At 46.7% G+C, this 12,446-nt stretch overlaps 1 protein-coding gene across 1 annotated transcript in view; it reads left to right on the plus strand.

Annotated features, from left to right (window-relative positions):
* The first annotated feature begins 11,594 nt into the window (after nt 1-11,594).
* The window catches only part of LPCAT4 (lysophosphatidylcholine acyltransferase 4), a 34,225-nt gene continuing 33,373 nt past the window's right edge, over nt 11,595-12,446 (plus strand). Inside the window, 2 exon segments of the mRNA XM_081167895.1 lie at nt 11,595-11,626; nt 11,628-12,033. Of these exon segments, the coding sequence (XP_081024021.1) occupies nt 11,610-11,626; nt 11,628-12,033 (423 nt within the window). The 5' untranslated portion in view covers nt 11,595-11,609.

Raw genomic sequence — 12,446 nt, forward strand, 5'->3', positions numbered from 1 at the left:
CGATTTGCTGGCTCAGTCCAGAGGCCCCTCAAGTCTGCCATGCTATTTCCAATAGTACCCAGGCAGGTGTCTTCAGAAAACTCATGTGTCCTCAGCAACTAACATTCTACTGTACACTGCTTCTGAACATGGAGGGACAATTTTGTTATAACGCTTAATAATAATTGGAAGTCCACACCCCTTCCAGGAAGCCACTTGTGGTTGGTGGTGCCTGTTAGGACTGGTAGGGAGACCAGAAGTACCGTATGTAGATGCAGCCCATACCAATGGCGGGCAGAGCCACCTCCTGATTGGTTTTAAGGAAGAAGGATGGCCAACAGGGGCTGGTGGCTGAGGTTGGTGGGGCTGTCTGCCACTCACCTTTATGGGGCAACTTCCACCACTCAAAGCACCCAAAACATTTCTGGGTGGCTGTCAGAACTGCCTGGACCTTGAAAGACATAGATAGATTCGTGCCAAATGCACAGAACGGGTATTCTTCCAGGTTTCCCTGGCTTCAGCCTCTGCCTGAGGGCACCCAAGGTGATTCCCTCGGCTGTAACCCAAGCCTCTAGGGTGATCGTGCTCACCTCGGCCCCGGGCTGCAAGCAGTCCCCAGCCCCAGCACTCTGTTTATCAGAACCCAGCAAAGCCAAAGATAGATCTGGTGAGGGTCAAAGAAGGACAGGTGGAGAGGAAAACCAGGAGACTGGATTTCTCCCAGCCAGGCCCGGGATTCTTCTGAGGCCCAGAGCCAGGAATAAATATGACACTGCTGACATCTTCTCTTGTGGCTGGTTATACTCTCAGATGCCTTCCAGAGAGAGAGGCTGTAAAGCACACTATGCAGTTAAAGCACATCCGCCCCCCAGCTAAGAATCCTGGGAACTGTAGTTTGTTAATCCACAAGTCATGAAATCATAGAGTTGAAGGGGTTCCCCAAAGGTCATCTAGCCCAACCCGTTGCAGTGCAGGAATCACAACTAAAGAATCCTTATCCATCCAAGTGTGGTGCAATGGATAAGGGTGGTTTTTGGTTTTGTTTAGTATGAGGGAACCCAGGCACCAGTGGCCACCCCCATCCTTATCTATTTGCTTACTTTATTTTATCCAAACCTTCCTCCAAAGAGATTAGGGTTTCCTCCATTCGCATTCCGTCTTCACAACAACCCTGAGAGGTAGGTTTGGTTGGGGGGCGAGTAAGCAGCCTAGGACTATAGCTGAGGGGGAGATGTCAGCCTGAGTCCAAAGGTGCTTCCAGACTGTCGCCATTTTCAAGAGCGATTCAGGTTGCACAATTAAAGCCAATTACCTCAGTTTACCCACTGGCAATATATGTTTCCACGACAATGAATCTTACTGGGATAAACCGGGTGACGTGAAGGGTTGAAGATAAGGATGACTTCCACCTTAGTCCTGGATATCACCCAGCATGAAAAACCGGTAGGGCTGGTCAGTAGGGGCCAAAGTCCAACTGTGGAGTCATTTTCCTGCCCTGCCATTCCTCCTCCCTTGGTTCTTGTTTCCAAGCCCAAAACTTAGGCTTGGAACCTGTCAAGAACCCCAATAACAAACAGACCCTCTGAGCATGCACAGAGAGCCCTTGCTTTTATGCTAAGCGCTCCACGTTGTCAGAATTTCCCCCTTACGTTTTCAGGTTCTCTGTACAGCATTTGTTTAGAAAGCTGCATTTCCTGTTTGAGGGAAGACATCTGACAGATCGAGGCTATTAGTTGGACACTAGTTTTTAAATTACCGGCAATTTATGTCTGTGGGATGGTGTGTTGCACGTGCCGTACATTGCTTTTTTAAAAAAAAAAAATAGGACACGCTTATGTCCCTTGAGCCTCTGGGGACAGAGCATTGTGGAAGCTGAGTTGAGGGAAGGAGCTTTTATTTATGATACTGAACCCTGTGACTAGGCAAGGAATGTGGCTTCAGGGAGGAATGAGGCAGGCCGGAATTCCTGGCTTCTCTGCCATTGACCTCTCCAAAGTACCACACAGCACAGTTTCTATTATGTTTCTGGGGGGAATCCAGCCTCAACATTTGGCAGCCAGCAAGATGACGAAGGCTGTGGAAGACCATTCCGGCGAGGTATCATGGGCACTGTGGCATATGCAGTTAAAAGCTTTGCAAAGTCACCATATCTCACTAGTAGCTTGGCCTATCGCTCAACATCCAAAAACCCAAAGTGCTGCACCAACAAGTACAAAATAACCCCTCTCGAGCACCACAAATCCAACTCAATGTTGTAACGTTAGAAAATATCAATCACTTCTCCTACCTGCGCAGTTATATTTCCACAAGGGCCGACAGTGATGTCGAAATCCAACATTGCCTGAGCTCTGCGAGTGCAGCTTTCTCCTGATTGAAGTGCAGCGTGTTTGAGGACTGGTACATTCACAGGGAAACCAAAATGCTTGTTTACAAGACTATTGTACTACCAACCTTATTGTATGCTTGTGAAACATGGACCACTTATAAACGCCATCTCCAGGTCCTCGAAAGATTCCCTCAGCGGTGTCTCCGAAAAATTTTACACATCACTTGGGAGGACAGGTGAACCTGAGAAAGGTGCTGAGAGGAAGGCACGCTTGGCAAATCCACACTGTGATCAACTCCCCACTGTGGGAGTTCCAGAATTGGCCTCCACAGTCACTTACGGACTCATTGTTAAAACCATGTTTATGGAAAACAATCTTACTCAGCTACAAGTGATCGCCAAAGAAAGAAGAAGAGATGCTTTCACAGGATCATAGCATGGGAAGCAACCTCAAAGGTCCTCTAGTCCAGCCCGCCCCGCCCCCCAGTGCAGGACATCTGCTGCTCCAGCATCCATGATCTGTAGCTGCTGTTTCATTGTTGAACAGCATCCATACTATACATTGAAAGCACACCGCTCCCCCCACAAGAAGAGTCCTAGGAACTACTGTTGGAGCTACAGTTCCCAGCACCTTTAACATACTACAATTCCCAGGAGTCTTTTGGTGGTGGTGGGGTCTATGTGCTTTAAAAGTACACTCAATGTGCTTTCAAAGTTTGGTGTGGGTGGTGTTGACAATACCGAGCTGGTCTGACTCAGAGTACTGCTGCTTCCTCTAGGGATCTTCTGGAAGCTTTTTCTTAGGTTTAATTGAAACCTCCTTTATTGAAATTTGAACTCCACCCCCATTGTCCAGCCCAGACACTGAGATCCAGCTCCAGGGGCCTTCTGGTGGGTCCCTCATTGTGAGGTTATAGGGAAACCAGGCAGAGGGCCTTCTCAGTAGTGGCACCCGCCCCGTGGAATGCCCTCCCATCAGATGTCAAGGAAATAAACAACTATCTGACGTGTAGAAGCCATCTGAAGGCAGCCCTGTATCGGGAAGTTTTTAATGTGGTTTTATAATTGTTGGAAGCTGCCCAGTATAGGAGCCAATTCCTAGGGGCTGTGGGGGCTTTGACCCCCACAATAAAATAGTTGAGGGGGCCAGGCCCCAAAAAGTTGATTCAAATGGTGTGTGTGCACAAATGTCATATGATCATTTATGTGGGGTGGGGCTTACCTTGGGCCCCCACAATATTTTATTCAAGTTGGTACCACCTCCTGCTGCCCAGAGTGGCTGGGAAAACCCTGTCAGATGGGTGGCATATAAATATTATTATTATTATTATGCTTCTGCAGAGCCACAGAAAACACTTTTCCTCCATCATTTATCTGTCAGCCCTTCAACTATTTGAAGGTGGTTATCAAATTGTTTCTAAATCAGTGTTTCCCCAACCTCTAGTCATATATGTTGTTGGACTACAACAACTCCCATTCTCCCTGACCATTGGGCAAAGCTGCCTTGGGTGATGGGATTTGTAGTCCAACAACATCTGGGGACCCAGAGTTGAACAACGCTGCACTAATTCATCTCTTCATCTGACTGAACATACCCAACTCACATTTTAATACGTTCCAGTTTGCTAACATCCTTCTTAAATGATGGTGCCCACATCTAGACGCAGTGAGAGGTCTGACCAAAGCAGGATTGGTCAGCCCCATTACTTCTTGTGGGCCCAATACTTCCGCTGATGCATCCTAGAACTGCACTGGCCTTTTTTTTTTTTTTTTTTTGCAAACGCATTGCACAGTTGAGTCACGTTGCTTGAGCTTGTGGTCTGCTAAAACTCCTCAGGTCCTGTTCACGTGCAAGGCTGCCAAGTCAGATTTCACCAGTCCTGTACTCTGTGCCTCCAGTTCTTCCTGACTAAATGCAGAAATTCATATTTATCTCTGCTGAAATTCAGGGTGTGTGTGGTGTGTGTGTGTGTTTTACTTTTGTCCCAGCTCCTAGTGCTGTCTGGGTCATCTCAAATCCTATTTCTGTCACGGGAACCCAGGAGCATATCTAACAGGGGCGTTTACATGACAATTAATGAGCCTGAGTTACTCATGTCCATTTATTTTAATGGGCCTGTTCTGAGTATGAGTATGCTGGATACATAATGACTGATCTCCAGGGTTTCAGGCAGGAAGTATTTCTCAACCCTACCTGGAAACAGTCCAGGTATAGAACCTGGCAAAGCATGAGCTCTGTCACTGACCTACAGTCATTTTCCTATTATTATTATTATTATTATTATTATTATTATTATCATCATCATCATCATCATTATCATTACTACTACTACTATTATTCCACCCCAGTTTGGTGGCACCTGCAGGCTTGATGAACTTCCCCTCTAATCCTCTGCCTAAGTCATTTCAGCACCTGCTAAAAGCATTCCTGTTTAGACAAGTCTACACAGATGCTTAGAAAGCTGGGGCAATTTTAATCCTTTCTTTTGTATTTTAATTTTTGTATGTTTTAAAATAGTACATTTTTCTTGATTTTTACTGCTTTGAGCTTTTTATTTTTTGCAGTGTATAAATTTTATGAAATAATTAAATTCCAGGGTTGGATCTCAAGTGTCTGAGACTGAACACCCCATAATCTGGTAGCTGGTGATATGAAAGACAAATGGGCCCTTAGGCCCCATCTGCACTGCACATTTAAAGCAGCATCAACCCACTTTAATCGGTCATGGCTTCTTCCCCCAAAGAATCCTGGGAGCTATAGTTTGCTGAGGGCGCTGAGAGTTGTTAGGAAGTCCTCTATTCCCCCTCACAGAGTTACAATTCCTTAGCAATCAATCTCTCATTCCAGAGAATGCTCCAATTTGATCGGCACTCGCCACCTGAGTTTGCTATGACAGAGGGAGCAACAGTTACTGTGTGAACCATGGTTTGGTGCCATGTATTTCAGTCGTCGCTCACCACCTGAACTTGCTATGACTGAAGAAGTAACAGTAACAAGGGAGGGTGTTGCAGACACTCCAAGTGTCCCTATTTTCCAGGGACATCCCTGATTTAGAGAAGCTGTCCCGGTTTCTGATTTGATCCCGGAATGTCCCACTTTTCCTTAGGATGTCCCTATTTTCATTGGAGAAATGTTGGAGGGTAGAGAGTTATCCAAACCCTGAGCCATCTGCAGGCAATCCTGTACAGTGGTACCTCGGGTTAAGAACTTAATTTGTTCTGGAGGTCTGTTCTTAACCTGAAACTGTTCTTAACCTGAGGTACCACTTTAGCTAATGGAGCCTCCTGCTGCTGCTGCCGCGCGATTTCTGTCCTCATCCAGAAGCAAAGTTCTTAACCCGAGGTACTATTTTTGGGTTAGCGGAGTCTGTAACCTGAAGCGTCTGTAACCTGAAGCGTCTGTAACCCAAGGTACCACTGTATAGGGAAGGGTTTTTTATGTTTAATGCTTTTTTAATATATATATGTTGGAAGCTGCCCAGAGTGGCTGGGGCAACCCAATAAGATGTGTGAGGTATAAATAGCAAAATTATCATCATGGAATGGGACGTCCCTATTTTCATCAAATAAATGTTGGGAAAGGGGTGAGGGGCTGCTGGTTCTGCGGGCAAGGGGTGACATAACTGGGCTCCTGAGGCTCAATGCAAGCTTCCCCACAGGGGAGCCTCAGGAAGAATGTAGTTTGTCAACAGAGCCATGGACTCAAAAAGGTTGAAAACCTCTGGCTTAGACTGAACTGCTTTGCATTTTCCTTTGGTCCTTGTTCCTGGCTGTTTTGCTTTGCTTTTTAAAGGCTTATTTATTAGCGCTTCCTCCTCCAGGAACCTCAAAGTGGTTTCCCATCAGCCTCTGGTACTTACCAGCCTGTGGATCCTCTAAGCGTTAACACATCAGCGGCATCGCATCTCCTCAGACCGTTCCCTCAGCGGCCCCTTTTTACTGTTTTATTGATTGTACTATGCTCTCAGATCTTCAGAAGCAATGCATTATTATGGTGCCTTATGGCCTGGGACAATATATTTCTCAGGTCGTCATAGGGAAGATGTGATCTACATATGCAGCAGAATCTGCATGTCAGGCCTGCTGGATCATGCCCAAGCCCCATCTAGTCCAGGATCTTCTTCTCACAGTGGCCAATCAGATACCTGTGAGAATCGGGACCTGAGCGCAGCAGCACTCTCCTCACCTGTGATTCCTGGTGACTGGTATTCAGCGACAGGCCGGCCATTGTGACTAGTAGCCACATTTTCAAAAGGAGAGAGATAGAGAATATATGGGGTCATTTTTTGGAAATCACACCCCTTTGCCCCGAAAATCTAATCCCTGGGTGAATAAAGAAGGCTGTGGGCACTTAATACTGGCCGAAATTCACTTTGTGCATGCTCAGAGATATTTCATTTAAGCTGCTAGACAGCTCGCCCGCTCGGGCTGTGTACAGTCATACCTTGGTTTTCAGAAGGAATCCGTTCCGGAAGTCGGTTCGACTTCCGAGAATGTTCGAAAATCAAGGCGCGGCTTCCGATCGGCTGCAGGAGCTTCCTGAACTCAACCGGAAGCCATGTCAGGTGTTCGGCTTCCAAAAAAAGTTCACAAACCGGAACACTCACTTCCAGTTTGCGGCGTTCGGGAGCCAAAAACGTTCAAGTCACAAGGCATTCGAGAACCAAAGTACGACTGTACTGGTATTGAAAACCAGCTTCAGATCCTTCACTTTCCCTGGGCCACCAGGGACATTAAAGCCAATAATTTGCCCCCTTTATAGGGAGAAGAAGAGGGCTGGAGAGCCTGGCATTATGCTCTGTGTATACTACAAGGGATTGGCTGTAGGCATGAGGATCACAGGTCCAGCATCTTAGGATTTAATCATTAATCATAGATCTCCATTTTGTGGGGGAGGTGCTTCTGGGGCTGTGGGTCGGGCTGTTATATGTCTGTAATTTCCTGGATATGGCTGGGATTCATCTGTCGAAAATGGCACCTGGGCAGAATTTTAGAAAAGCAGGAAAAAAATGTCCGGGAAACCCATATTGGAAGTATTTATTTTCGGCAATTTGGTTTAAAACTTCAATTTATTTATTTATTTATTTTGGGGGGGAGATTTTGCAAAAGCTTTTGTTACAGGGTTTTCACTATTTGAAATATGGCAACCTTAGCTGTGGGTGAAAAGAAGAAGTGGGTAGTAGCAGCAACTAGCGGAGAGAAGACTCAATTGCCTACACTACAGGGTTGTTGTACAGCAGTTGGGAAAGGAAGGAGGTGTGAGAAGTTCTTCTGAGCATGCGTGCACACACAAGCACACACTGCACCTTTGTCTTTTTAAATAATAATAATAATACTTTATTTAGAATTCAACAATAACAAAGGGGGGACCACAGTAATTGCAACATCAATTCATTACAATTAACCAATTTTAACAATATGGACATATCGTGAAGCTGAGGCTCCAATACTTTGGCCACCTCATGAGAAGAGAAGACTCCCTGGAAAAGACCCTGATGTTGGGAAAGATGGAGGGCACAAGGAGAAGGGAACGATGGAGGACAAGATGGTTGGACAGTGTTCTCGAAGCTACCAGCATGAGTTTGACCAAACTGCGGGAGGCAGTGGAAGACAGGAGTGCCTGGCGTGCTCTGGTCCATGGGGTCACAAAGAGTCGGACACGACTAAACAACTAAACAACAACGGCAAATAGTAATAGAAAAATTACACAACATCACTTTTAACTTACTGAAGTTTTCATATTACAGTTTTACCTCTTTATCTCTTTCTTACAGTGACAAAGGGGATGGCCTGTGTAGAAGAAGGAAATTCAGGTTTAATTTGCATGGCAAGCTACAGCCGTTGAATATTCCCTCTTCTGTGCAACTATAAAAGGTTCAGATCATCAGACATGCAGGAAGGAGAGAAGCAGGTGGAATGAGGAACAAACCACCAGACTTTTAGGGTGGACGAAGGGTGTGAACGAAGAGGAGGATGTAATTCAGGAGCAAAGATCATTAGGTCTTTTCCAATAAACCTGTTTGAACGCTGGGACATTCAACCAAGGCACATGAGTGACGATTTGCATGAGCATGTGCTGAACACCATTTACCTTCCTGCTGCCCATACAGCACCTCAAGGCAAAAGAGATCAGGGTTTCTTCAAATTTCTTAGCTGTGTAAAGGACTCAAGTCCAACAGGTGCAGCTTGTAATGCAAGTTGCCACTTCCTGGAACTATTTAAAAGTGCAGGATGACTGGTTCCAGTAATGACTGGTTCCGGAATATTTTAATATTATCTAAAATCTGCATAGAATACAGTCTACTTCCGTAAGTAGTGGGATTATTTCCAGATATTTTAATTGTGTTATTGTTTGCTTGTTTGCTACTCTAGGCTATTTCGGCAGGAAAGGCAAGCAAGCACCTTCATTACACTCAAGACCAAGTCCTAAAATAGCTGCTCAGAATAAAACCCAGATTTATTCAAGACACACAAAAAATCTACATTATGTAATTTTAAACAGTATCGGTCCAGTATACCTGAAGGAGCGTCTCCACCCCCATTGCTCTGCCTGGACACTGAGGTCCAGTGCCAAGGGCTTTCTGGTGGTTCCCTTGCTGCGAGAAGCCAAGTTACAGGGAAACAGACAGAGGGCCTTCTCAGTAGTGGCACCTGCCCTGTGGAACGCCATCCCACCAGATGTCAAAGAGAAAAACAACTACCAGACTTTTAGAAGACATCTGAAGGCAGCCCTCTTTAGGGAAGCTTTTAATGTTTAACAGACTATAGTATTTTAATATTTTGTTGGAAGCCGCCCAGAGTGGCTGGGGAAACGCAGCCAGATAGCCATAGTATTAATAATAAATTATTATCATTATTATCATCATGATGATGATGATGATTATTATTATTATTATTATTATTATTATTATTATTATTATTAACAGCCAACATTGAATCTCATCAAACTGCCTCAGCCTGAGATACCTCACCTGTAAAATAGGGTTTATAATTGGGGCTATCAGTGAAATTTTGGGTAAGATGGAGGAATAGTTCAGCACTCGTAAAACTTTTGGGACAACCGACAGTCAGTCACAGAGTGTGCTTCCTCACAGGTGCTTAGTGTGGGGTGGGTGTTGCACTCTCCCCCTCTGGAGTCCATATGACAACATAGCAACAAAACTACAACCCCCCTCCCACATTACCCTTTCTGGGGGGGGGGGTCCATTAATTTTTTAAAAAGGAAATTTAAAAAAAGGAAACACCTGATGCCAGCAAACAATTGCAATATTTAAATGATGTGTTTGTAATATTTTTATTATTATTACATATTTATTGAATTTTCACAAATTATATAGTCAGACACAATATAAACACACACACACAAAAACAAACAAATATAATTTGAAATCCTTACTTTCTTAAAACTTACTTGGCAGACCTCCTCATACCTCCCCTTTCTACATTCCAATTTCAAATATTTAATTCAGCAAATCCTCACCCTTAATTTTATCTAATTGTACTCCTTTCTTTTCTTTTAACTTAATCTTTACAGCTGTAATCCGCTTACTTTCTATAGCCGCAACATTTTAACACTCATTAATTTTACAATGTCTCTTAAGGTAGATTTTAAATTTCTTCCAGTCTTCTTCCGCCGTCTCTTTCCCCTGGTCTCGAATTCTGCCAGTCATTTCAGCCAGTCCCATGTAGATGTGTTTGTAATATTAACACACACACTCAGTTCAGAAGCACCCCCATTCTCCCCCATTGCCCTCCTGTTATTTTGCTCCTTGTGTCACTGCCTAGATTGTAAGCCCCTTGCAGGCAGGGACCTGCTCTCTCATTCTCTGCAAATAATAATGATATTATTAACACAGGGGTGGTGGGAACCTATAGCCCTACACTCATTGCCAGATTCCAGTTCCCAACAGCCCCAGCTAGAAGAGCCATTGACCCGATCCAGCAGTCTCTTCCTATACCCTCATCCTATACCTTCCTATACCTTCCTATACCTACAGCCTGCAGGCTGTTTGCGTCTTTTATTGACTGAAGAACCCTATTATACATGTTGATGCTGCTCTGTGCATAACAACTTTAACCTCATTTCCCCGCCCTTCCTGGTGCCAGCAACAAGTGCCTCTGCTCGTTCCTACCTTGCAAGGCTGTGGCGAGGATCAGCAGATAGCTGCAATTAAAAAACCAGCCTCATTACTTGTAAGAGGCATAGTAATGAGCTTCGGTGACACAGAACTCACAATGTCTCCCAAATATATACAAAGGATTACACCTCCCAAAGCAGAAAGCAGAAAGTAGGAGGGAAATAGCCGTGCAACGAAAAGAGCGGGGGGGGGGCAGAGAGAGGAGGTGCAGGGGGGTCTGCATGATTTTTCCATGGGGGGGGGGCAATGCAAGACATTAAAGTGGGGGAAAGCAGGCTACTTTCTCACATACACACAAACTGAGGAAAAATAGTGGCTGTACACAGGGCTGGATTTAGGTTTCATGAGGACCTAAGCTATGAAGGTAATGGGGCCCTTTATATATGCCCAGCTGTCCTTTGTCAACCACAAATTGTCACTTTTTTTGTGTGTTGAATATATGCTGTGTGGTAATTTATGGACCGAATAGGTATCGAAAGCCATTTGCACAGAGCAAGATATGTATTTTATCAAAGTTTTCTTTTCCCTTTAAATTTTTTTGGGGGGCCCAAAGAGAATGGGGCCCTAAGCTATAGCTTGTTTAGCTTATACATAAACCCGGCACTGGCTGTACATACAGTATTATTCCATGGGGAAAGGAATGGGTCTATTTGGGGGCTGGGGATCTGTATTGCTTTGTTACATAAAATCAGTTTGATCTAGATACATAATAGCGCGTGTGCATTCTGCCTCAGTTTTTGAGGTTCTGCAAGTGCTACAACTTTAGTCTTCTCTGTGTGGGGGGGGGGGAGAATCTGAGGTTTATCGTTGCGGGGGTGGGGATTACAGGGGCACACTGCTCCGTAGGAGCCCAATTCTTAGGGGACAAGGTCCCTTCGCCTCCCTCCTCCCCAATAAAATATTTGAGGGGGCCGCCCCAAAGTTGATGGGCACCGCCATTCAAATAGTGTGCGTGTGCTGCGTCTTGTGGGGTGGGGCTTACCTTGCCGCCCCCCAATATGTTATACAAGTGAGCACCGCTGCACTGCTCAGACGTCTCTGAGAAGTAGCCAATCGACGGGTGCTTCTCCCTTGCTTAAAACCCATCTTTTCTTCCTAGTGGGAAGATGCAGGTGCGAGAGAGAAAGAAAGAGGGAGGGAGGGAGTGATGATGGAGAGATGGAGAGATGCTGGAGCCTGGGCCCTCTCCCTCCCTCCTTCCCTCCCTTCTCCATCCGGCCCCTCCAAATCGAAAGTCCGTCCCCCAGCGGCGGTGTCGCCGTGACGACCGCGCCGTGGCCCCGCCTTCCCGCTCGCCTCGCATCCTGGCTCCCTCCTGCCGTGGTCCGGTGCCAGGGCGTCCGTCCAGCCGCCCGCCTGTCCCATCCATCCATCCCTCCATCCTTTCCCCCCATCCTTTCCTCCCTGCCCAGGGCCCCTGGCTCCGGCCGCGGGGACAGCTCCCAGGCTGGAAGAAGGGCAGCCTGGAAGGGGGGTACGGCCATGGAGGAGGGGGCCTCGAGCCGGGCAGCCCCGGAGGAGGAAGAGGCTGCCGCCGCCCCCAACCCCTTCGTCCACGAGCTGCAGTTGACCCGCCTGCAGAAAGTCAAGGTGAGCTGCTGCGGCGGCGACGAGCGAGGGAGGCTCCCCGCACCCAACGCGCGTTTTTCCGACGGGGCGGGCGGAGCGCAAGGGCGCGCCCGGGGGAAAGGAACAGCGGGGAGATGTTGCTGGACGTCGGGGGGGGGGGATATATGGGGCCGCGGCGATCGGTCGGTTCTCTCTGGAAATGTGGGGTGCCGGGGGTGGCGTCGTCTAGGAAAAAACAGTCCCCTGTTGGGGAACGGGTTGCTGTGTGTAGTGTTTGTGTTTTCCCCTACGGGTGGGCGCAGCGCTCCGTGGGTCGAAGATGTGGGGCTTCCTCTGAAGTGGCCTTGCACGGCTGTGGGTCTCCTGGAAGTGAAGGGCGCTTGGAGGGGAGGCCCGTGGGCCATCCGAGGAGACCCCTGGAGGGGGCGTTTTGG

The sequence above is a fragment of the Podarcis bocagei genome (genome assembly GCF_964188305.1).
Source record: "Podarcis bocagei genome assembly, chromosome: 13".
Lineage (NCBI taxonomy): Eukaryota > Metazoa > Chordata > Lepidosauria > Squamata > Lacertidae > Podarcis > Podarcis bocagei.